Below are 25,270 nucleotides of genomic sequence, written 5' to 3' on the forward strand. Positions count from 1 at the left end.
TGTTACTGGGCAGTTTCATTCCTACGAAGGGAATAAGTACATTTTACGTGATAGGTATCCTGACAATTGTGTACTAATGAGGAATGGGTGCTATGGATTGATATTGAATATTTTGAGTAGTCATGATGGTAACTCAAGTGCAGTTAAATTTGTGACTCGAGAATTTACTTCATTCACTGACTTATATTCTTATCCAATTTCATCTGGTAAACTGGGAATTCATATGTTATGGAATCTTTCAAGTGAACTGAAGATTTATGATTTAAAAGACATTCAGTACAAGGCTATACTTTTAGTTCAAGGGGAAAAACATATTGTGTTCCCCTTTCTTCATTCATTATAGGTGAGAATAGTAATTTGTGAAAGCAATTTATATATGCTATGCAAATGAACTGTAGTCATAATCTTTTTTGCATTCTATTTTATTTCTAAGCATATGTTATGATGATTTATTTTATTTAGAGCTACACAATTAATTTTAAGCTGCTGCTGCTTAATATTTTTTCTTCTTAATAGAGCAAGTTCTGTGTTGTGGATTTCCTAATGTGGTTCGATGAGGATGATGAAGAGAAAAATGTGGAGCCAATGAGGGAGACAGCAGTGGTGCCGGAGCGGTGGCTACTGCCGAATAAGAAGAAGTGTTTCTGGCCTACTGATTTTAAGGAGAGGATGTTGAAATTACCTGTGGATACAACATGGCCTATATATTCAGTAGAAGTGAGGGGCACATATGGTAAGGCAGAGTAATTCTCCATTTCTTTATCTTTCTCTAGTTACTCCCCATGTTACATCCCTTTTCTCTTGCAGATTCCTACCCTAAGGCAAGACTGAAGCTAGCGAAAGCTTGTGAAACCGATAACTTTGAATCTGGCTTCGAGAAAGGAGGAAAAACTAAGAGAAAAAGAAGGAAGCCAAAACGGTATAGCAGTGAATCATCGGACCAAGACAGCATGGAAGAAATGCCTTCTCCCCCAAAAATAACCAGCAGGAGTCTAGACTCTAGCGTGATCAATTTCAACAGTCAAGGTAAAGGGCAATTCAGTTGTTATCAATTATTTGACTCATTAACTGCTGGAAATACTCTCTTGCATGATGTTTTTTCTACGATATAATCTGTCATGCATCCATTTCCCCTTCTTTACAGATAATGAAATGAGCTTCAGGAAGCAGACTGTCCCCGTTTTAGAGGCTAGTGGTTCCTCTTCCGGGGATAAGCATCTTGAATGTGAATTACTTAAAAGAAGAGAGTCATCTGAAATTTCTCGGCTCATAGTGAGCAATAATCAAGGTAATATTCATCATTATTAAGCAAGTCCCCTTTTTTTCAATATTATTGTGTATTGATGTTTTTATTTTTATCCTCACTAGATGCTGTTCATAAGAGAAACCACGAAGGTATGCATAAATCTCCAGAAAGGAGTATGATGGAATGTTCAAGAACATCTGAAGGTTAGCAATGGCAACTTAATGAAATGTTCTACCGCATACAAAACTGCCCCTAATTTACTTAACTGTATATTTTTGCTTTTTGATGCCTGCAGGAGTGAAAAGATGCTTAAAGCAAATTTTAAAGAACCAAGAGGAGATAAAAATGACATTGAAAGCACATAGTTTAATATTAGAGAATATATGTGCACATATTGGAACCGAGTCGTCTCCAGATGCATTTAGTAAGCCTCAAGGGTGGCCCTCTGAGATGCCTCTATCTCACTATGAGGCTTTCAATAACTTTGAGTTATTTCTGGAGAAGAGAGATAATTATAATTTTGCTGTAAGTAACACCTGATTTAATTACAGGTTAGATTCTTATTTTATAAACCAAGTTTATGTATTTATTATTTTACTTGACACCTAAATGTTTGTCTCCTCACAGGCGAAGTACATATCATTGAAGAGCTACAGCTCCAAAGGTTTTGAGGAAATGCTGAGAAATATTTGCCGCTTCATTATATCAAAGGAATTGAAATTGAAGCTAAACTGGAGGGGCACTGAGAATAAAAAGGGCCTACATGGAACGAAAACAGCCTCAGTTATCAGTGGTATGTATCAGATATCCTAATCCCAACATTTCCTAGCCTTATATGATGTACCACATGACCCCTTAGTTACATGGTTGAGATATATTTTGAGCGATGCAAACACCCCCCCCTCCCCAGAATAGTTATATTAATTTCCATTGCCTCTATTGACTGTAATTTATTTTACAGATGCAGTAATGTTTAAATATCCAGCTATGGACTCCAAAATGGTAGCCAAGATTGTGAGCTGTTGGCTAAGAAATAACTGTACTAATAATAATTCCAAAAAAATGGAAATCTAATGTACATCAGTGAGTGACGATTAAAGTTTAATTGATCTGCAAGGCAATGGAACTTGTTCTTTTATTGGTCATAACTTTTTTGGGTGAAGATTACTCTTATTCCATGGTGGTCAAAAGTACTATTTTCTTTTTCCTTCGGGAGATTAGGAAAAATTGAATGAGTAATTATGTCATTTGTTTCTCATTACCAACATGTTTTATTTCAATGGTGCATGGTCAGGGCGATGTTAGATCTTTGTCAACAACAACAACAATAAACTTAATTCTATTGGAGCCCTTGTTGTACCATAAATAAGTGTTGGCAATGATAAAGAATTGGAATAATTATTTGAATAATTTTACCTTTACTCTCAAAGAGAAAAATTTGCTATTAAGTAATTTCATCTAATATAATCATTTAGTGGACCAGTCTAAAAATGTGCTTTAAATGCTGGATTAATGTGCATTCCTAATGCGCATTAAATGCACATAAAAAGTAGGACAAAAATGTGCTTTCAATGCACATTTCCAATGTGCATTTAATGTTGTTATGAATGCACATTAAAGGCACATTAAATGTGCTTTGGCTCTGCTTGGGTTATTTCAAAAAAATATTCAAAATTAAAAATGAGTAACATAATTTTAATTGGATTTTTTTATTTTCAACATGACTTCAATTTATGTAATAATTAATTATTTCATGTAGCGTAGGTCAGTAAAATAAAATTCAAAATATTTGTCGACGTCTAGATATTTTATTATATCTTCACCAGGGCTATAAATAATGGTTTACTGTACAATACCATTGTTTTTTAATATAGTAATTTAGTAATTGTCATGTCTTCATGTATTAATTAATTGTAACTATTATTAATAGCCCTAATGAAGATAAAATATAATATCGAAACGTGGGCGAAAATATTACATTTTATTTAACAGACTTAAACTCAAGGAAATAATTAATTACTATAATTTTATTGGAATTCGTATTGTTTAACTGAAAGGACCGCTCATTAAAGATTTTTTTATTTTATTTACATTACGTCTGCACTGCCACGGAGAAACTTTAGTATACTCTAATTTATGGAACTGAAAAGGAAAATTCCTTTTTTGAAGTTCCCTTATCAAAGATTGAATATAAATTGTTTATGTCAGAGAAAAGTTTTTGCCAGTTGCATTGCCACTGGAAAATGCTTTAAAACCGTATTTTTTCAAACTGTTGGGGTTATGCTATCCCAAATTCCTGTCGTATGTTGGTGTTTTAGCGAATGTAATTCAGATTATGGATATGTTTCAGGAACGATTGTTAGGGGCTTGTTAAGGATAGTAAAATTTTCACCGCTAAACCTTTTCCTATTATTGGCTCTAAGGCTTTACTCTACTAAAAAAACTGAATGTATTAATAGCATTCGCAATGATACTATATTTTAATTTACTTTTTTTAGCCGCTCCGATGGTAGCCCGAAGCTCAATATTTAAAACTGGAGCCAACAACGTTTTGCATTTAGTTCTAATATATTCCGTTCCGCGCCACCTTACCTATTGAGGTTAGCTTCGTAGGTAGTCCGGTAGAGACCACTAGATGGCCTTCCTCAGTGGCTCACCGACTTGCGAAGTTGATATATTAATTGTCATTCATTTCCCCAAGTGAAACTGTGTCAATTTATATCAGCTACATTAAAATATTAGGAATAGTACAGAGTTTCCTCATCTCCTCGGAAGGATGCATAAAATCTCCTTCTCAAGAGCCTGGTTGCCATTTCTTGGATTATATTATAACTCATACGCAATTATTCACCTGAAAAGTGTATTCACTGTTTCTTTAACCGATGAATATAAAATTGTTAATCTATTCCCGTTTTTAACGGAGGATTTAATATAATTTAATGTCATTTCCCTGTTTCCCACCTTCATGCAAATCAGACAACGTCATATGGGAGTGACCTGATAGCGGGAATGAGTCAACTCGGTTACACCCAGGGAGCGCGCGAGGTACCGCAAGACCATAGCAAGGAAATCCCGGCTGAAACGTTTCTAGTGCGGAAATTATCCGCTAAGGCAAAGTGAGCGCTGTGGCCCAAATTGCCTATCTGTGACCTCAATTCTAACAAAATAAATGCTTAATATGGGTTAGGGTCGCGATTTCACCTTTATAACTCAGGAGATTTCAATCGATAGAATAGAAAATTATACGCGAGCGAGAAATGTGAGGCAAAGCCTTTGCATTTTCATCGCCCGGACTCAAGGCGGAAAGTAAATCATTAAATAATTTTTATCACAATCGTTATTTTTCTCAGTGAATATATAGTCTCATTGCCTACAAAGACCGTTTTGAATTTCATTTTTCACAGCTAAGAGTCTCAAAACTAATTTTATCATATCCATCATAAATGGTTTTTGCTACTTGGACTGGAGAAGAGATTAATTATGGTTGCTAAATATCTATCGGCGAATAAAGTCTGATGTCCGGTGATTCCAGTTAGATATAAAGACATAAAAGATATAAAAGAATATTAATGTAACAGACGGGTATTCCGATAGAAGTATAAAGTATATTTAATTGTGTTCGTAATGTGCTGTGGTAAATTAGTTAAGGCCGTTTTACACGGGGCACGGAATTGCGCAGGTTGCAGCTGCCTTAATTTCTAAAATGGCGTGGAATTGCGCGAATGCATGAACGAAATTAGAACAGGGGCTATTTTGCCGTCTCGCATCCACGCATTCCCGCATGTGTTCTAGCAATTCACCGCTTTACACGACGCAATTTTGATTGCGCCTTCGCACGTACATCAGATTGCGCAATTCCGTGTACCGTGTAAAACGGCCTTTATGCACTTTCGTAGTCCTACTTGAAATAAATGAACCCCCCATCGATTGAAAATTGCGTATAAATGTGTTTTTAAAGGATATTCCCCTTCTTCTATCCATCACCCAACCCTTCAACTACCCAAAAAGAGGAAACGATTGATAGAATACATTAGAATGATATTGAACGATTGATTATCTATTGTAGACGGCTTAAATTTTGGAGGTAGTTGTAAAAATAATATCGTGCATGATATGAAATGGACTGGACGAATAGGACGAAGAGAAAAGATATTATGTGTCTAAGCATCTTGGTTTAAAATTCGATACTCCAGTAACGAGGAAGAATAAGAGTCAGCTCCAGCAATGGTTACTTGCAAGGAAATATTTCAAGGTCGCCTTTCGATCAGATTTCATAGGACTTGAAGGAAGTAGTCGATAGAATTGTGAAAGATGATGCCATCATTGAATTATTGTCATGAGTTCTTGCTTAATATGACATATAAGTAATCATTAATTACGTTTTAAGATCAAACATACGGAGATAATGCGAGAGCGAATTTTCCCCTGACGGTTCCGATGTGTACCATATGCCGTGTGCAGTTACTCCTAAATATACTACGTAAAGTGGGGAGACAATTATGCGAACATTTTTATGTCAAACGATTTCTATGGATAGTTAAAATCACCATTGTTATTTATATTTGGTGATATATAGGATCGAAATACCTATGTAACCTGTGTAGTATTCCAAATTTCATTTCACTTTGAAAACGGCATTATGTGCAAACCTGAGTCAGTATAGAAATAAAGAAGAGTGGAAATAAACAAGTGAATTCATTATGTTAAAATTTATTTCTCAAAGTCTACATTTAATCTAATAAATACCTGAATAATTCAGTTAATTTAATTGGAGAAGATATTTGTTCAGATATCACAGCGTATGAATAATTTCGCTACAAATCTAATATTATTTTGTAATGGTGTTAGGATGCTCTACTTCAAACAAATTGGAATATCAATGCAAGATTTGCGGAAAAAAAATAAAGTTATTATTGTCGATAACATGCTCGATTATCATCGAAACTGTTCATATTTCACCAGAAGTAGTGGTAGTAACGAATGAAATCTTCTTAGGAATTAATTTTGGAAGGGCCGACCTCCCATGTTATGCTCGGCTAAGAAATACTGCTGATCATAGCAGAAATAAATGCATCGCTCTGGGTTGATTAATTCTTGGTTAGAAAATTAATGATGATCGCGTAACGAAAGCGCATTATGTCAGAGTAGTGATTGCTGCCGTGCGAAGGATTTACCAGGATTGTAATGAGCAGACCGTTATTGAGGATGAAGAGCGCAATTAGGAGTCTGCTTAGATATCTCATTGATAAATACATAGATACAGAGCTAGATTTAGGATGTGGGCAACCTGTGGTGAGGACTCTGGCTAGGGAAGACGCTAAAAAACGTTTTGGAAACATGAACTTTGAAGATAGAAAAGGAAACGATCAACTACATAATCTTACTTATATCGAATTCATTTTGAATTTATTCTGCACTATTTTCTCACGAACCATAATCATTGTGCATCCATGTTGAAATGGTTTGACGTAGATCTCCACGCAACTGTCAAATGCGATGCGTTTTTAATGGAAAATAAATTTTATTAATAAATTTTATGAAGTAACTTTAAACGAAAAATGCTGTATCGCCTTACCAGTGTATATTAGTGCTCATTTCTAGAATTCTAGTGCTAGATTCTTTTGTGGTAGGGGCTATTGGGACAAGGGTTGCAGTTCCACCTGGGCTGCGAAGACTATCAGATTTAGAAGAATATGTTTAACTTTAATGCGTCAGGCTGGTCTCGACTATTGGGCGAGCGACCATGTAATCTCTACTTCAGGATCTTCCCGGTATAGCTACAACCAACATACGGAGGTGTGGAGGAAGCAAAGCCTTTTTCCCTGGCGGAGCACGAGTAAATTACTTGGAAATTCGTCTCGATTGACTTTCAGCTGAGCGCTCATCCATGAAGCGATAAATCTCACGAAATTGAAGCCAGAAAATGATACGTGGTTGGAAGAGCATTGGGTAATTGTGGGTCTGAAGAGATGTTTTCCCATTACTGCGGCAGATTGGCTCCAGCCGGTGCAATTATAATTTATTTGACACGCATCATATAATGGTTATAAAGGAAATATCAAGTGTTTCAGTTCCTCCTGGGGTGCAGAGTGTATCAGATTTAGAAGAATATGTTTTACTTTAACGTGTCAGACATAGGTCTCGAAGTCTCTTTTCACTCTCTCACTCACTCAGTGATTCAACCCCAAGGTTGGTCTGAATAGGTGATGGTAGAGCTTTCCTCAAACTAAGCCACAGGTGTATGAATATCAGGGTTGGGGGCCAGTTACTTTCTCCGGGGCCACCTCGACCTTTGAGGATTTTGTTTGGGGGTGTCCGAGACTTCACCCAGGGTTTGAACCTGAGTCTCCTCAATCAGCAGCCAAGTGCTCTAACTACTACCACGCTCTCCCTCTTTTCCACTAAATTAAGGCACATATTAAAAAATTAGAAAGAGGAAGAGGTTTGCAAACTTCAGTATTGCTTCGTTTTTGCCCTGCTGCGCAGAGTACAGAGTTTTCACTGGCTCAGTGCTTCAGTCTCAGGGGTTATTTCATTGCATAGGCGATGGCAGGCCAGGAAGTGGGGCGGTGCAGGGGGTCACATGCCCCGGGCGGCAGATTTCAGGAAGCGGCAAAATTTTGAAATTTTGTGTAAAAAAAGTTGTTTAAAATTATATCACTAAATTATTTAACGATAATTATTAAATCATAAATCATTAAATAATTATATACAAATAAATTCATAGAGAAGGAAAGAAAGGGATAGGAACACATGGTTGAAAAAGGACCTGGACAACGGTGCTGTGGTAGATGGAAAAAGCCAGAAATCAGAGGGTAAAAATGCAACCTGACTGGAACTCGAACCCAGAACCTCCCGGTTGCCGCTGATAAAACTTCTTGATAGCAGACATATGGTGTATAATTTCAACTACTGCATGTAAAAAAATAGCTTACGGATGCATTATATTTTGGTATTGGGGGAGGGAAGGAGCGAGGAGTGATCCGGGGGCGGCAAACTGCTCCTTGACCCCCCCTGACAAAACTCCTAGTTCCAATCTTGGGCGAGGGTAAAGCGGGTAGATCTCTTCCCGAATTAAATCCCCCGCCTGTGACTCCCCTCGGAAATATTCCGCTTTGGTGTTTGGTCAGACCTGTTTCTTCAACCACTCATACACCAACTTGCAACGCAATGATTTTCGTTCGGAGGCGTTCAAAGGGTGGAAAAAAATCTGCAGTCATCGAAAACCTCTGGCATTATCTGCGCTCGCTGCGTTTACTGAGTTTCCCACCCGAGACGTCACCGGTAACGTTGGAGACGGAGATGACTCATCGGGAAATAATGCTTATCTTTACAAAGCCATACACACCTATTATCAGGTAATCTCAAGCTCGCTGTTCAAACAAATTCAGTAAGCCGTGTGCGGTCCAGCCTGCTGGAAGAAGAATTCAAAATTACATAACACTCAATATTTTCCAAGTATTTCACACACACCAATTCCAGACAGCCATAAAATTTTCGCGTAGTACCTCCCTAAAAATTAGTATAATGTAACAATGTTTCATTATGCTGAAGCCCGAATTTGCTCAAAAATATAAACTGAGGTTTACTCATGCATTGTTTGCGATTATGTTTGGTGGCTTTTCGTAATGTCCTGAGACTGAATTCCAAGTATTAATTCTTATACTAACATACTTTTCAATAGGGTGGTTTCCTATTATTTTTTTATTGCCTAAATCGAAAGATTATTACTCCTGGAGTACGTATTTCACGCTTTTAGATTTTTAAATGACGATATCTATTTTTCGCGATCAAATGAAAAGTGAAAAATTTCAAGCGCGCGAAAACGCAACGCGTAAGTAGGAATGAAGGGAAAAAGTCCGTGCGACGCATTTCTGGTTCCCCCTCCCGCCTGGTAGGTGACCTTGATCGAGGCTCTGAGCGCTGATAGGACGCAGGATGCTAACGGGTAGCTGAGTACCTTCCTGTCTGGTAGCGCATGGCTTAAAAAAGGTTTATTAATACCTTATCAAGCGAAGAAAACATTCCGACCTTAGCCAGTTTTAATAGGTGATTATTAAGACATGTTTCCCTGAGCTCTGTGCCTCATGCATGCATTGGTAGCCTCTGACGATGCATAACTCCTATCCTCTCGTGTAAAAACTAGGTCCCTGTGACGTCACGTGGAGTGGAATCGCATGGGCGCCAATCTGGCCTTTTTCAAATGAGGTTAAAATTTGACCCTTGCCATTCGTCTAAACCGGTATTTCAAAAACCAAATAATTTGTGTATTATGAATACACTAATGGGGGGTAACGAATCGCCATCAATGCCTTTTGTTTTCTTTGATGAAGGAAACTACCCTATTGATACAATCTCGCTCGTGCCGTTATCAAGGGTACTAGAAGATTTCCTATTTCTCCTGAAAATGGCGCTTCTGTTTTGAAACCTGCCGCTTTACAATGAAAAGTTGTCGAACTACTACATTTCTGAGTAGAATTTAATTATTGAATTGAAATTTTTAGTTATTTAGCATTAAATTATTGAATCCTAAATTTTCTTTTTGCTGTGGCAAATAATTTCGCTAATATTTCACAAAATTCTTATATTTTGCCTTCACCCAGGCGAAGCAGTTTTTTATTACGATGTTATTATTAATTTTAAGATTATTTTTTATTATCAATACTTATAAATCATCAAAGGGACGAATGAAAATAGAATTCGTTGAAATGCTTTTAGCAACTGTTTGTTAACAATCACATATTCTAAGTTGCTTAATAAAATACATATGACGGCAGAAGGCTTGGAAATTGAAGCCTAGTGTATATAAACATTCACTGGCACATTTTCAAAACATTTAGACAACTAAATCAAGACTTATTCCCAGCAGTCAAAGAGAAGAAATAAGTTGGTGTGAAAAGAATAGCTGTTTGGCAAATTGATTGAAGAGCTGCTTCAAACCAATCTTAAGACCGTTGACCAGCGATGACATATATAAGCATTTAGTTACTGACTTGAGCGTTTCCAAAAATGCTTCCGCTCGTTATTCATCAAATACTGTGAATATGACTGAGGAGACCCCAATCGTAATTATGAAGCCTTACCGGTGAAAAGGATGATGTCTCCTTAAAAAAATAGCATTAAAAAATTATTAAAACATTTTAAAAATAAAATTAAAATAATATCTCCTATCCCGAGTTCAAAATAAAATCACCAATATAAAGGTAGTGTGGAAATTAGTTTTTTCCTGTATAATTGAGATACATTGCTATTGGGAATCTTGTATCAAACAAATTGAAAGCTATTGGAAGTAGGTGCTGGAGACGGATAGTCGATGGTAAGTGGAATGGTAAAAGATAAACTAACGAAAGCGTGGGCGCACCCAGCGAGGGGCAGCAGGGGGCAGCTGCTCCCCCCCTATTTACAAGCACAAGTAAATTTAGTGCATAACGAAAGTATGTTTTTAACATTCAAGAAAAGTAATATTAAATATGTAATTAAAATAAAAATCTTTTTTCGAGCAAAGAAATATAAAAACTAATAATGCGCTGTTAAGTATAATTTTCTTGAAATTTTGGTTTCCTTAACTTTTTCAGTGTTACAACGTGAACGACCACGGCTTGCCCCTTAAATCCTTAAATCCTTGCCCCTTAAGGCGGGGGCGGTCTGGGGTGATCAGGCTCCATCGGCGGGGACTCATGATGACAGCCTCCTTATCGAGGGATGTGGGAGTCCTCCCCGGGAAATTTTTTTTTAATTGCCCACCCATATTGGTAACTAAAAGCAATTTAAAATTTAATTAAAAAATAGCACTTCGACAAGAAAAATGCAATGGAAAGTAAGACTTTCACAGCCTATAATATTTAAAAACGTGTAATGGTTCTAACGTCTAATTAATGGTTATTTTCCATGAAACTCTACTGAAATAAAAAAAACTAAATAAACCCTTTCAAAAATTCATTGGGATATCTTTTATCATCTGAAACCTTAATTTCGTTAATATTTTTGTATAATATTTTTTTTACACCGAGCACGTTGTAAGAAAAATCAACTAAGGAAAACGCAGACTTTTGTAACGGCAAAAGCTTAGGTGCATTTGGAGTATTTGTTAATTATGACGTTCATATGCACTTCACGATAGCCGCGAGCGTTATCGGGGTCCCCTAAGCTCGGGGCCTTCGGCGATCGCCGACCAGCCGACCCTGGCTAGACCGCCCCTGTCCTTAGGAATGCTTAACTATCTATTGATAGCATAAGCAAATCAAACGGTGTCTAATGGTCACATAACGAAAAGAATATATGTAGTTTTATGTAATTTTATGTCAAAAAGTCACCGAATGAAGGAGGCAAACGTTTGAAGCTGGCTTTTGGTGAAATGGGCGATAACACCTCGTTGGTCATTTTATAAAATCAAAGAAATAATAACTCATATAAAAAATTAAATTCCAACAATGGGACATGACCCCGTATTATTAAAGGCAACGTGCCAATGAGTACGAGATGAGTTCTCAAGGTTTGTTTATCTAATTAAATGAACAGAACCAGAATCACATCATAAAGTACTTTCTTCGCAAGTATTTTAAAAAATGTCATTGCAGTGTTCACTCTCCCTCCTCCACGAGCAAACGAAGTTTTGCGGAGTACTTAAATTAAATTATTCGAGCTTAAAGAAATCAGCAACAGGAAATGATCGATAAAATTTCGAGATTCATCCTAATTCTTCTGATGTTCCGTGTGGTTTGATTTCTTTGAGCAAAAGGAACAGAGTTTAAATATTTCAAAAAGAAATTATCATTATTCGTAGCAAAAACGCCCAACTTGGACATGTTGCCTTTCGGCTCTTTGCAGATAGCGATTCATATATGACCTATTATAGAAGTTGTGTTCGTTCTCATTGCGCAAGAAATTATCATTATATCCTCTCGTCTTTTGCCAAGTGTAAATGAATCCAATGTTAAATGGCTCGTATCATGCCTTTGGAGTTAAAATGAGGAAATTAATTACTATATCTAGCCAAAGGTGGTCATTCTCGCGGGTATGCGATAGTATTTTTTCGGAGGGATTCAATGACTTCTTCTCGTTACAGTAATTCGTTCAGACTGAATGGACTGATTTTACTCTACAGTTCATTGAATTAAAGCTTTTATCACGGTCACAATAATACTTAGTTATAACCTCTACTTCACGTACACAAAATCAATGATTTTCTTTATTTCCGTCATGCGCACGATTTATCGCAGGATTCTAATACACCACCTTACCTATTGCTTTTTTTTGATAAGCGGGGTTCAAATCATATATAATAAGTGTCACGCTTTCCGTTCGCTGTGTTCATTCCTGACGAGATAGCGAGATAAAGGAGTCTGGGGCCGTATTCTGTAACTCCAAACCGATCGGTGCGGCACCGATTCGTCGGGTGCGACGTCACACCGACTCCCGGTAAGAAGTCGTGCGATTCTGTACGAACCCGGTCGGTGCGGCACCGACGAGAGGACGGGAGATCGTCGGTAGCCGTACCGACAGCAAAGAGGTGTCGGTACGGCCACCGACTAGTGGGTTTCATGAATTCCCCGGTGCGCATTGTACGTTTTATTTTGTTTTTACCTCATCACCGAGTAAATAATGAGGTTTTCTCCAATGTTATCTTTTTCTGCCCCTTCGAATACGCCTCTATAATTCACTGTGTCATCATCTATATTAATTACCTTGACAGAAATATAAGATAATGGTTAATAAAAATGAGGTTTGCTAACATATAATGACTTTCTCTCATTTATGTTACCACTTTCACTCGCTTGTAATAGGCTTTATTTCTCTCTATCATCATTTATTTGCTCCTTTGACATAAAACAGATATTTTTGATTAAATATGAGTTTTGCCGCAATGTTATCACTGTATATCACTCTGAATAGGCGACTGTTATTTCACTCAATCATCAATTTGGCGTTTCTCTCGGCATAGAAATAAGATCTTTTTATTTAAGTATGAAGTTTGCCACCACGGTATCAGTTTCTTTCGTTTGTAACGGGCAACTATATTTCAATTCATCGTCAACCATTGATTCCCTTGACGATAAAAGAAGATATTTGTTAATAAGTATGAGGTTTTCCGCAATATTATCATTTTCTCTCACTTGGAATGCGCAACTTATACATATGTATTTCACCCAATTACAATTTATTTACTTCCTCGTCATTACACTTCTTTTAATTACACCCAGCTCCATATTTTTATAACAATTTCCTAACTTGTTCCTCTAATATGACATTTACATTTGAATCCTACGTTCACGTTCCATGGTATGCTATTTTCGTCTGCTACGGGTAAGCTTCCGTTGATAACATTTATACGGAACTTACTTAATGACAACTATATTACCAAATCATGAATAAATAGCATTATACGGAACCAATATTTAAAAAAAGAAACTACGATCTCAAGGATAGTTTCAATAATTCATTCCAGCAACAACAATCTCCATCACATACAAACTTCATTGTGATGTTGTAATATTGTTTCCTTCGATTCTGTAGGTACAGCATTACTACCACACATTATATAAGCATTGTTAACAACTTATCTAATATCGTTTATCTTAATCTAGCAATAAGTCGTAATTTCCGCAAATAAAAAGATTGAGAATGACGACAACAAACTGTGCCAATGAGTCTTCTCTTGTTTTTACCCTTCTTTCATTGGTGGAGACACGTGAAACTTCGGATATATTCGGAATTTCCCTGTTTGGGAAGGAGAGGGAACCGTACCGACTGGTTTGAAACCGACGACCTTACAGAATCGCTGAAAGTGTCGTCGTCGGTGCGGAATCCGTTGTCGGTACGGTTTGATGTCCAGTCGGTGGGCTTGAAAGGGAAACCGACCGGTGCGGCACCGACGAAATACAGAATACGGCCCCTGGCCAGTTGCAATCTTTATCATAAATAATACTCAATCGTAAATATCTTAACCCCACAAGATATGATGGCATAGCCACTCAAAATACTGATAACAAAAGGAAAATGATTACCCATTCCTTAAATCAACGACTTTTCTTCAATGACTTTTAAAAATTTCAGTTTATTGGTATGTTTATCATGAAATTTCTCATAAATTAGAAGATCAGAGCGTAATAAGCACTTCCCATCGTATTCCACATGGCAACTAACTACCATAAACTGCTGTCATAAGAGTTGTCGACTAATGAAGCTTACGTACTACGTAGGCTAAGCTTCATTAGTTGACACAACCCTAGAAATTGATAAAACAACAAAAATTGATAGTGCTTGAGAAGTTGATGCATTAAAATGGAGCAATGTGTTCAGGGGTCCAGGGCGGGCCCCTGCAAGGATACGCTCTCGAGGACCGGGAACCAAGTCTGAGACTTATACGCCCGAGCCTCTCGAGAGGGGGAGGACAGATAGGAACAAAGGATTAGAAGCATCGCCGCGATTAGAGCCCGACGACGCCTCAGGGAAAGGACGGGGAAGGAAGGACGGGACGAGGAATCCTGCACCGTCACAAAGGCGGGCAGGTCCTACTATAAGCGAAACCAAGCAATATGCAATTAATATTCTAACGACCTTGGGGGATTATTCTACGAGGAAGAATAATCCAACGATCAAATCGTTAGATATTAAAATGGAGCAATATTTTTTTTTTTTTTTTTTTTTTTTCAGTGACTATTAATTAGGAGAGCGTAAAACCTTCATTATAAATCCTCTCGGTACGAGGGGACCATGAATAGGAACTGGCCGCCTGTCGTTAATGCGTGATACTTAGGAGCCTGTGGCTTATTGTGGGGTGGGATCTACTTTTACGTTTACAACTCACCCCACGATTTACTCAGTGAGTGACTACTTTAAATTTATGTTAAAATTTTTACCTTACAAACGTATGAATTGGTTAAAATGCATTCCAAAATAAAAAATTGTCTGTTAAGGCACCCCAGAATATTCGCCATCGGCAATGCGGGAATTTCAAATGTTGGTACAGTACAAACAGTAAAGTTCATGTTGGCGCAACATGATCTTTACTGCTTATGTATTGTGTAAACTTAATTTATCTTTAGATATGCGACTAAGTATAATCATGATGTGCGACGAAAACTTTTTAAAGTAAGGAGCAAACTTGATTATGTCGAATGAATCAAATGCGCACGTGAAAAGCATACAGTTAGTCGAGTCGCCGTATCCTTCAATGGTTTGGATAATGCAACTAAATTATTCCTCTTAAAGTAAATCACTTTCGACTGTAATTTACTCCAAAAGGGACCGATCTTTGGCAATCTGATGATAGGTATCGTTGGGATTCTTGTTCATAATATGCAGTCATTTTACCCGCAATTAGCCATTTAATACTATTTCGTGTATTCTTCAAAATGTACTGTTTTTACGTATTATTTTCAATAACCATTCTTTACATCGTTATAAATCAATTTTATTCATGTGGATTATCCCTAGTCTATAATTCAAACAATGAATTGAATGCATATCAGATCGCGTTTGTACTACTAGATTTGTTATGCATATGTATATTTTTTAAATCAGAATAAATCCTAGTTCCCAAAACTCAATAATTGACTTGAAAATATCTGCGTCATCAATATCAGATAGGATTCTAAGTATTTTAATCCAGAATACAAATACCAACTTATTCGCAGTTGCGGAACTACACCGCCTAGTGAAACTCCCATGCAAAGATTATCTCCCATGGTTGAAAGCTGTTAGCCGGTGCTGCGGTGCTAGCGGCCAAAACATGAACCATATTTTGGTTGCGGACAATGCGGATGCTCTTTATGTCCTTGGTCACTGATAACGTGTTCTGTGGTCGTACATCCGGCGTTTTCGGTGTATGTCGATTGCAACCGTTCAATGTTCTGTGTAAATTAAGTTTCTCAGATCCTTGTACGATGATTTTACTCGAAATCAATAATCGGATCGTGGAAGAAACACTTACGCTTAAATACAAAAATGCCCTAGCCGGGCACAAGCCTGAATCGATTGATATTACTATAGCCGATTTTGATGGTGTTTTATTTCATCTTTCTAATCCTGGTGGAGATAAAACAAAGGTTAGAATCAGTATATCTTTGCAATTTTATAAAGAATTACAAGAGCATGGTGCCGATGAACTTTTGAAGAGGGAGTATGGCCCTCTTCTCACCACCCCAGAAGATGGTTACAATGTGTCATTGACGGTTGACCTAGAGGATGTTCCTGCTGACTGGGAAACGTCAATAGTGAAGAAAGTGGGTTTGCTGAAAAGAAACTGTTTTGCGTCAGTGTTTGAAAAGTATTTCGAGTTTCAAGAAAGAGGCGAAGAGGGCCACAAAAGAGCTGTTATCAACTACAGAACTGACGAGACGCTCTATGTGGAGGCTAAGGCCGACCGTGTGACGGTTGTCTTTAGCACATTGTTCAGAGATGAAGATGATGTGGTTATAGGAAAAGTATTTATGCAAGAATTCAAGGAAGGAAGGAGAGCAAGTCAAACTGCACCCCAGGTTCTCTTCTCCCATCGTGACCCCCCCATGGAGCTTGAGGGTGGAATTGCTGGTGCTCGGAAAGACGGTACTCTCAATAACAACATTGGTTACATTACTTTTGTCTTGTTTCCACGGCACACTAATGCTGCAACACGAGATAATACTATTAACCTTATCCACACCTTTCGAGACTACCTTCATTATCACATTAAGTGTTCAAAAGCATACGTTCACTCGAGAATGAGAGCTAAAACATCAGATTTCCTTAAAGTCCTTAATCGTGCTCGGCCTGAGCCTAAGAATGTGGAGAAGAAGACTATAACGGGAAGAACCTTCATTAGGAAAGATTAATGAAAATGCCATTTTACTAGGGAAATCACTTTGCTAGAAAATTTTCCTTTTTTAATGGACTAAAACTTTGTCGTGAAAACAATTCTCTGCAATTCAGTTTTCTTGTTGGACAAAACGGACCTAAAAGCGGTGATTGGGGTTAGATTTTTTCTTGGAAGTATGTGAGTGGTACCATGCCAATTATCCCTAATACAATATAACACTTCTTGTTTGTTGTTGGTACAGTTATGGTAGGCTTTCGTTACATTTTTACTGCCACATTTTTTGTTTTAGTTTTTCTATTTTCATTTATATGGATATACTTATTTCTTTAGCCAGTACAATTATAAACGTATGGTCGCATGCAGCAGCCTGTCCTCAGTCACCTCTGTTAAAATATGAATTATACTTTTACTTTGTGGACAGTTATGAAAAAAGAGGGATTTAATAGATTGTGGTGCCTAATTGATAGTGTCTTCATCTACCCATGGTCACATGAGAAAAACCTGTGTGGCAGAGTGAATTGAATGTATGAGATGTTTTTGGTTTTCTGTTTTGTACTAATTATTCAGATTTGTTGCCTTAAAATGTGTCAATTTACTGCTGCAGTTTTGGAAATATTCTTTTAATGATGTCACAGTTATGAGATGACTTATATCATTTATTACCAATTGTATTTTATGTTTATAATTATGCTTGTAAGCATCATAACTCCAAATAAGTGTTTAATGAGTGAATGACTATTGTTAACTTCTTGACTTTGGAGTGGTCTAAGACCATGTAGCCTTTAAGGTTACTTGTAAACATAGAGTGAGGGTTTGTGCCAAAATGTTTCTCTTTCGCCTTTGAAGAATGGCTTTGGATTTCAAATCTTGATCTAAAACAGATGATTGTGAACTTTAATAACAGCCGAAAAATGAACTACTTAAGCATGCAAAAGGCCAGCAATACAAGGATATGGTTAGGAGAGCTTACTAGGAAAATGAAAGTTTTTGTTAATCACAAGCGTGAAGTAGGGTGCGTTTTTATGTGTAGTGTTAATTTCATAAACTTGAGCAGAACTTGTTGTAATTAGTTTTGTGGATCAAATTAGACCATGGCATAGCTGTAATGAAGCAATACAAAACTGGCTACATATGTTTAGTTTGTATATTATGTAATACTATCATTCATCAGATATCTTTTTCTTATTGCTATTCGATTTTGCCTCTTAAGGTTTATTATTATTGTTCTGTTGTACCTCACCGAGAATACAAAAAATGTATATATGTTAATCAATTAAAATAAATGAAAGTGGACTGAATTATAGTTTTTAATATCTTTCATAAACAAATGCATGTTGAGCAATGTCCATGTTCAATAGGTTTAGGTTTTATTGAAATGTTATAACCCGCCTTCATATTATATTACTTGACTCCTCATTTATAGGCCTATCAAGTGAGCTACTTGAGTAGAAGTGATTTAAGGTATATCTTAACGTGTGCAATATTCACCTAATTTCTAATCATCTAGGCTGGCACCCCCTCCTCACAACTGTGAAACTACTCAGCTCCTCCTCACGTCTTCCTTGAAAGTGTAATTGCAATATAATGCTTTAGAAACTAATAACAATATACTGATTGAAGTTATATGATTGTAACTACAACTAAATGAAAAGGTTTAATAAATGTGAAGGATTTGTTGCTCTTGAGTTCTGTTTTAATGCAAAATGTGTTATCACCATTAAGTCTAAAACCTTGGTTCTAATGTCAAAAATAGTTGTTATTTTTTCTGGGAAGGTTGTGAATTTATTGAATATTCAATTTTTATAGTTTTTTAATTAACGAGGCATTTTACTATATAGAAAAATTAGTTAGTTAAAGATATTTTATTCTTAGACATTTGGTTGAATTAAAAAGTTTTTGCACTAATGAAGTTAGTGAGTGTTGTGGACAGTTCATGGAAGATTACTAAGAAGGCTAAATCAAATCTTCTCATTACTATGTTATAGTGTGATTATCCTCTTAAATCTTGCGCATAAACTACAATTGTTGATCAGGGTAATAATTCAATATGGTCTTTTTGATTTAATGGGTGACTTGATGTCTCATTTTTCTTGTTGGGTATTCAACGTCTTCTGATGGGAAAAATCAAGCTTGTGGAACAACAATATGTGCTATTAAGTATTCCATGGTATATAATCATTATAATGAAAGCTATTTTACTCCTCCGTTGGCAGGAGGATGTATTTTATTTCTCAAAAATCTTGGAAGTCAAATATTCATCCCCCAAAATGGCTCTGTGTAAGCCTGTGTGTGAAATTTTGGCAGCCTTGTGGTTAGTTTTTATCATCATTAAAGGTATTCTACTGGTTAAGGTAAGTTTACTTGAATCATTTTTATGAAATCAACCTGTCTGCTCCCCTCCCATGATGAACTTCCCTCAATTGAATTCACAATTAAGCCCATTTACATTCATTCTGGCCATGAATCCTACTCTCTCTCTCTCACCTTTTGCCCAAAATTCTCCCCTCTAACATGTTTGTTAGAGTTGAGAATTTAGTAGTTGCTCCATCCAAACACTCTGTCTCCTCCATATTTTCTTCAGAATTTCCTCTCCTTGCCCATTACATCTGGCACCTCCTTTTGCATACATGCCTGAATCTTGATTGCCTCCAGTCTTATCTATATTGTATCTCATCAGAATTCATATTTCTGCAATGTATTGCTATACTTTCCGGGGAGGTTATCGTGTATTTCAGAATTTAGGCTCAAATTTGGATGATTTCATAGATTTAGCCAAATACAAGCGTTATTTGGAACTACAATGAGAGACCACCTGTGAGTAACAGCTTGCTTCCACGGGAACTGTTCATTTCTATCGTGTCATCCTTTTTCCCTCAAGTAATTAATGACTCATTGAATGATTCATTTGAATATCTGTAACAGCTCTTTGAATATGGTCATTTTTGTGCAGAAATACAGAGTAACCCCCCATATCAGAGTATTCTCTAGCCTTTTCTTAAATCTCATATATGTACAATATATCTAATAACTTCAGGCTTTACTTTGTGAAACCTCTCCATATTGGAAGAAAGGAAATAAAACTTTGTAAGGTTCACTGTTATTTAATTATGGGCACGACCCAGGTTTCGTAACTTGGTTACATCGTCAGGTGACTGATCTTGCATGCATCATACATTTATACACAAAGTACACAAGTGACTGTGAGGACATCTATCGGAAAGGAAAAGGACTGGTTGAAAGAGCGAACACTGCCACCTTCTTTAGCTCTCGTCTCCTCACCCACTTTAACCCCGCCCTCCCCTGGCTGGTCAGATACCTATCCTCACAGGAAAAACCCTCGTCCTGAATATAGGCTGCCCCTTTCCCCCACCCCCCCCCGTATTCCGTGTTTAACCCTCACCCCCGCTCTTTCAACCAGTCCTTCTTCCTTTCCGATAGATGTCCTCACAGTCACTTGTGTACTTTGTGTATAAATGTATGATGCATGCAAGATCAGTCACCTGACGATGTAACCAAGTTACGAAACCTGGGTCGTGCCCACAATTAAATAACAGTGAACCTTACAAAGTTTTATTTCCTTACTTCTCATATATGTACAATGATACTATCGATAACTCTGTCCGGTTTCCTTAAACATGCCCCCAAAGTAGTTGAAAAACTTGAGCATCTGAAGCTGTTCACCTACAGTTTCAGATGCTCAAGTCTGTGGCCATCAGTTTCTGTGTTAAGCCTCTCATTTTTAGCTTGCAATTGTTGACAAAGCTGCATTACTTGGACCCTCTTGTGATTCTTTGTCATGTCATATTCCTTGCAACATTTCCCTATTATTTAAACCTCTTTCTACGACTCCTTTGCCTATTGGCCAATCAATGCCTTATAATCGGTGAACCTCTCTAGTTTAACCATCTATCCCCAACTCCTGCCTGTAACTCCTACCCTACCTCTCTGACTATCTCCACATTTATGTGGAACAGATAGGGAAATATGTAGTGGAAATGCCACCCTCACTTTTGCAGTCTTGAGTCATATACACCATGTATAAGTCTCCTATTCCTCCAATCTACACCTGTTTTTTTAAAGCTTATTATCATCTTATTTTGTTTGAACGTCGAGAAGTAATTTCCGAGGTCACTGTTCCCCACTGGGAGAGCAATGGATTTAGATAGCGAGATCCCCTCATTAGAGGGCGTTGATTATCAATCAGCATTATTATCTAGTCAACAAGGATCAAGAATTATGCATACTCCTTGTAGCTAAATGGTACCTATAGTAACTAATATTGGTCATAATGATCCAATTTGTATGTTACCCAACTCCTCCAATGCAAAATATCATCACGATATGGAATAATATATTGAATGGTATGTTGCCATCAGCTAAATTTCCAGGTGCGTGAAGCCATCCCGAACTCTCTTGAGCAGAAACAAGTAATTTTCATATGCTAATATCATGGAGCCTGTTCTTGGTTCTTTATACTAATCTGATACTATTATTTGACTCACTTTCTTTTCTGCAGCCATACGACGACTATCCATTTAGCCAGTAGTAACGTCATCTTTTGCCATGCCCCCACCAAGCCTTTTTACCAGCTTCTTCCAGTACACAGTGATTCTTCATAATCTTACTTAGACTACTCTACCATAAACTTCGGCATTAGTTTTTTTCACTCACTTTACATTCGAATTGTAGGTCATGCAAGCATGGGCAACTCCTACACCAATTTTTCTTTTGAATATTCATGATTCCACTTTATTAAATGCTTTTTCAAAATCCCTGAAGCAAGCATTCACGTCCTGGCTGTTTTAAGTTCCTCGTTACTGCTATCACATCATGGATTGCCCCACCCATCTTGTGTTCCAGACGAGGTAATAGTAGATGTTTCAATGATGAAATTTTCTTAGGTTTCTATTCATTTGAAGGTGTTAACGAGGAAAATGTTGTAGTGTACAATCATCTTAAGGATGAATTTTATGAGCCTGGAAGTGGCAGGTATCTCTAAGGTCCTCGGTGGTATCAAATCGGCTATTAATTGTCCACTGTCTCAGTGAAGTTGTCTTCTTCCATCCTGATTTCCACTGCCCCCTTTTCTTTGTTGCCCCAATAGTCTTTGGTTGGCAAAGAGGTTTTGTTCTGGTGAAACCGATCCTGAGCTTAATATTGAGGCAGTGTCGATCTACTGTAGATATTATTTTGGAATGGATAAGGCTCCTCTCATGCCTCCATCATCCTCATCTTCCTCGACCCTTTAACTTGTATCCATAATGTTAACTTGGCTGCAATCTCAATGAGTTCAGTAGATGCCTGTTGCTTTTAGTTCTAGTCAATCCTTGGTAGAGCTCAGGTTGTTGGGGCCTTTATGTTTCATCTTCAACGTGGAGCCGCATAACATACACACTGGAAGCAGCGGTGCACATCAACACCTTCACATTGGAAACCGGGAGTACATCGAGCCTTAACTCCTCTGCTGTTGGCATCATCCATGCTTCACTACCTCAGGGAAGCATGCTTCAGATGCCACTTGTGAAGAATTGCTTCTAAAAATTGTATGCTAACGCTCCCTGTTCTAAGTACTATGGGTAGCCTTGTTATTTTTTAATGCCCTATTCTCTTTGGCTGTACTACTGACAATTCCTTTCTTCCAATGCTATGCGGAACCAACTTTCAAGGTAGTGGGTCATGCATATGTTTGTAGTTTTCTCTGCCCCAAATGGTCCCATAGTCCCTACCCATTACCCCCTCCATTAAGTAATGTCATCATTCTAGCGAATCTAGTCACTTCAGAGTACTATCTCAATTTTTAAGCAAATTTGTCCTATCCCGTTACTTATTTCTTAAACTCTGCATAGAAAGAATTCATTGTGGGGTCACTATTTTTCCTTCAAAAGAATTAAAAATTTGTGAAGTATCTAAAAAATGCAGAATATTTTTGCTGTAAATAATTATAATTACTTAAGTGCCTCATTTTGAGTGTGGGAGTATCACAAGCTATTCAGTAAGTTTTTGCTTATAGCTTACATTATGTCATAAATTATGGATGTGAATTACCACTTCAATGAAAATGTTCTATTGATGGGGGATGACAGCAACCATGTCAGTGGACATGCTCCTCATCAGTATGTTAAAATATTGTGATTTGTTGGTGTAAAAACTTGTGACATTGAAGATGGCACGATTTTACTTTTTTTGAGGTTATGATCTTTTCTAAAACTCGGTAGCTGCAATGAATACATCTAAAAATACTGTGGATGTATGTATGTAGGAAGAGAGAGTCTTGTTTTGAAAGCCCATGGCATCCCAACCAAATAATAATTGATGTCATTCCTTGAAAAATATTGACCAAGGGTACTCATTGAATGACAGCCAATTTTGGTGTTTAGCAATTGTCTGTAACCCATTTCTTTTTCGGTGAGTGTGAGAAAAGTTTGAAAATCTGTTGAAATTATTGCAAAAATTTAAATTCTTCAATGAATTGTTTTAAATATGCAGGTTGTCAATCATATTTAGGGCCAATAGTCTTTGTTACTGGTGTCTGTTATTAAGTGGGTTTAATTGCTACTCACTTCTACTAAATGGGTAATAGATATTCTGCAAAAAAATGTTAACCTCATATTTTTTCAACATGAGGTGCTGTTCACCCTTAGCATTGCACTCTATTGCAAGTTTATCCTTTAAAATAACTACATCACTGTTCTTCGAAACTAATTAATGATAAAAAAAGAAATTTTCATGTTGAGAATCCAAAAAAATATGATAGACTGAGAGCCTAAGATGTGAAAACAGTTAGTTAATTCCATTTACGCTTGTCGAATCAATTGAAAATGCTTTATTATGTTCCCTAATCCCCACTCTTCAATGCATTCGTGAACAATCTCAGCAGTGGCCCGGCAACTGGCATTTCCGGTGAGTTATGGAATCTTTAATGTTGTTTTTATTTCATCAATCAGCCATGAGATTGATAGAACCATTTAATGATGTAATTTCACGTATTTCCTCCCAATCTATCTTTTGTTGATGACTCCGTTGGCGTATCATCAACAGAATCCATTTCAGAAATATCCTCACTGCTTAAGATTAAAATATAGCAATTTCTTAGACGAATAATATGCCATTAACAACAATGTCATTGCATGAAAAGGGAATCAATAGAGATTTAGTTTTACAAGGCCTTCGTTGTTTTCTGTGTACTCTTTAATTCAGACTTGCTGGGGTATTCGTCATATCTTTCCTTCCTCTCCACTCAACGCGCCAACTTCTCTGACTCATCTCTCCCTAAGGATGTCATTATTTGTCAAGCCAAAGGCGCATTATAGCTCTCCTGGTAGACCAAGTCCACCCCAACCAGCCAGTTTACTATGCATTTCATATTATGCGCATTTGTCTATGATGTGGATGATTAGTTTTGTTGGTGCTAGCTAAAACTTAAAACTAATAATGTATGGAAGTTTTTCAAAAGAAAAATATTTTGAAAACTCTCCCGCTATAAGTGCTAGCTTAGGATCTTATGAAGTAGGTGTCCCGGTCGCCCCTGTATTTTCAAGAGCACTTTATCCACATCATTTTGAATAACTTCCAGAGCATTTAACGCGGCATTATCAAGTTGTGTAGCTCCGTCAAAACTAAATCTTGAATTTTAACAGCTCACTGCACAGTGCCTCTATTTTATATATTTCACGTATTTCTTGAATTATTTGAATTCTCGAAATAATAGTCCGGAAAGAGACCACTGACCTCATTGTTAGTATCGTATTTCTACACACTCCTTGTTTCAAGGTTAAGTGGTGGTGATAGAGCACCTGCAGCACTTCGTGAATCAAAGGCAGCTTATTTTTTTGCGAAACAAGCGGCTATAGCCGCTGGGACGCCGATTAGGAATACTTCAATAGATGGCTCCGAAAATTTACTCTACGCCATTGAAAATCCGACTGCCATGAGGTTAAAGGAGGTGTGAAACACACAACTTAGGATAAGAAAGCATGTGCATAGTTGTCTCTAAACATCATTCTTAATGGTTCCATCTATTCCGCTTTATCTCAACGAAACAGTCTCCTGAATTTATAACACTAAAACAATACAGGTTTTTAAGTAACTCCTCCTTTCTTCCACTGACTCTCGTTAGGAAAGGCGTGAGGGGGGCGTAAGGCAATGAGGAGCGCAGGACCTATCAGTTGACTGTGAATGCGGCCTGCAAGTGACCAGTTTGCCGTCAGGGGTGTGACGCACGGAAAAGT

General features: G+C 37.3%; 2 protein-coding genes across 2 annotated transcripts; both read left to right on the top strand.

Moving 5' to 3' along the window:
* Positions 1–530: 530 nt before the first annotated feature.
* On the top strand, positions 531–2,367 carry LOC124153647. Its single transcript, XM_046526943.1, has 7 exons — positions 531–733; positions 808–1,026; positions 1,145–1,288; positions 1,369–1,449; positions 1,542–1,771; positions 1,874–2,039; positions 2,208–2,367. Exons 1-7 carry the CDS (start codon positions 544–546, stop codon positions 2,318–2,320), a joined length of 1,143 nt encoding a protein of 380 aa, XP_046382899.1. The 5' UTR covers positions 531–543; the 3' UTR covers positions 2,321–2,367.
* Positions 2,368–16,024: 13,657 nt separating this feature from the next.
* LOC124153648 (actin-related protein 2/3 complex subunit 2) lies at positions 16,025–18,727 on the top strand. Its single transcript, XM_046526944.1, has one exon. It carries the CDS (start codon positions 16,132–16,134, stop codon positions 17,056–17,058), a length of 927 nt encoding a protein of 308 aa, XP_046382900.1. The 5' UTR covers positions 16,025–16,131; the 3' UTR covers positions 17,059–18,727.
* The last annotated feature ends 6,543 nt before the right edge of the window (positions 18,728–25,270 follow it).

This window comes from Ischnura elegans, chromosome 2 (assembly GCF_921293095.1).
Source record: "Ischnura elegans chromosome 2, ioIscEleg1.1, whole genome shotgun sequence".
Taxonomy (NCBI): domain Eukaryota; kingdom Metazoa; phylum Arthropoda; class Insecta; order Odonata; family Coenagrionidae; genus Ischnura; species Ischnura elegans.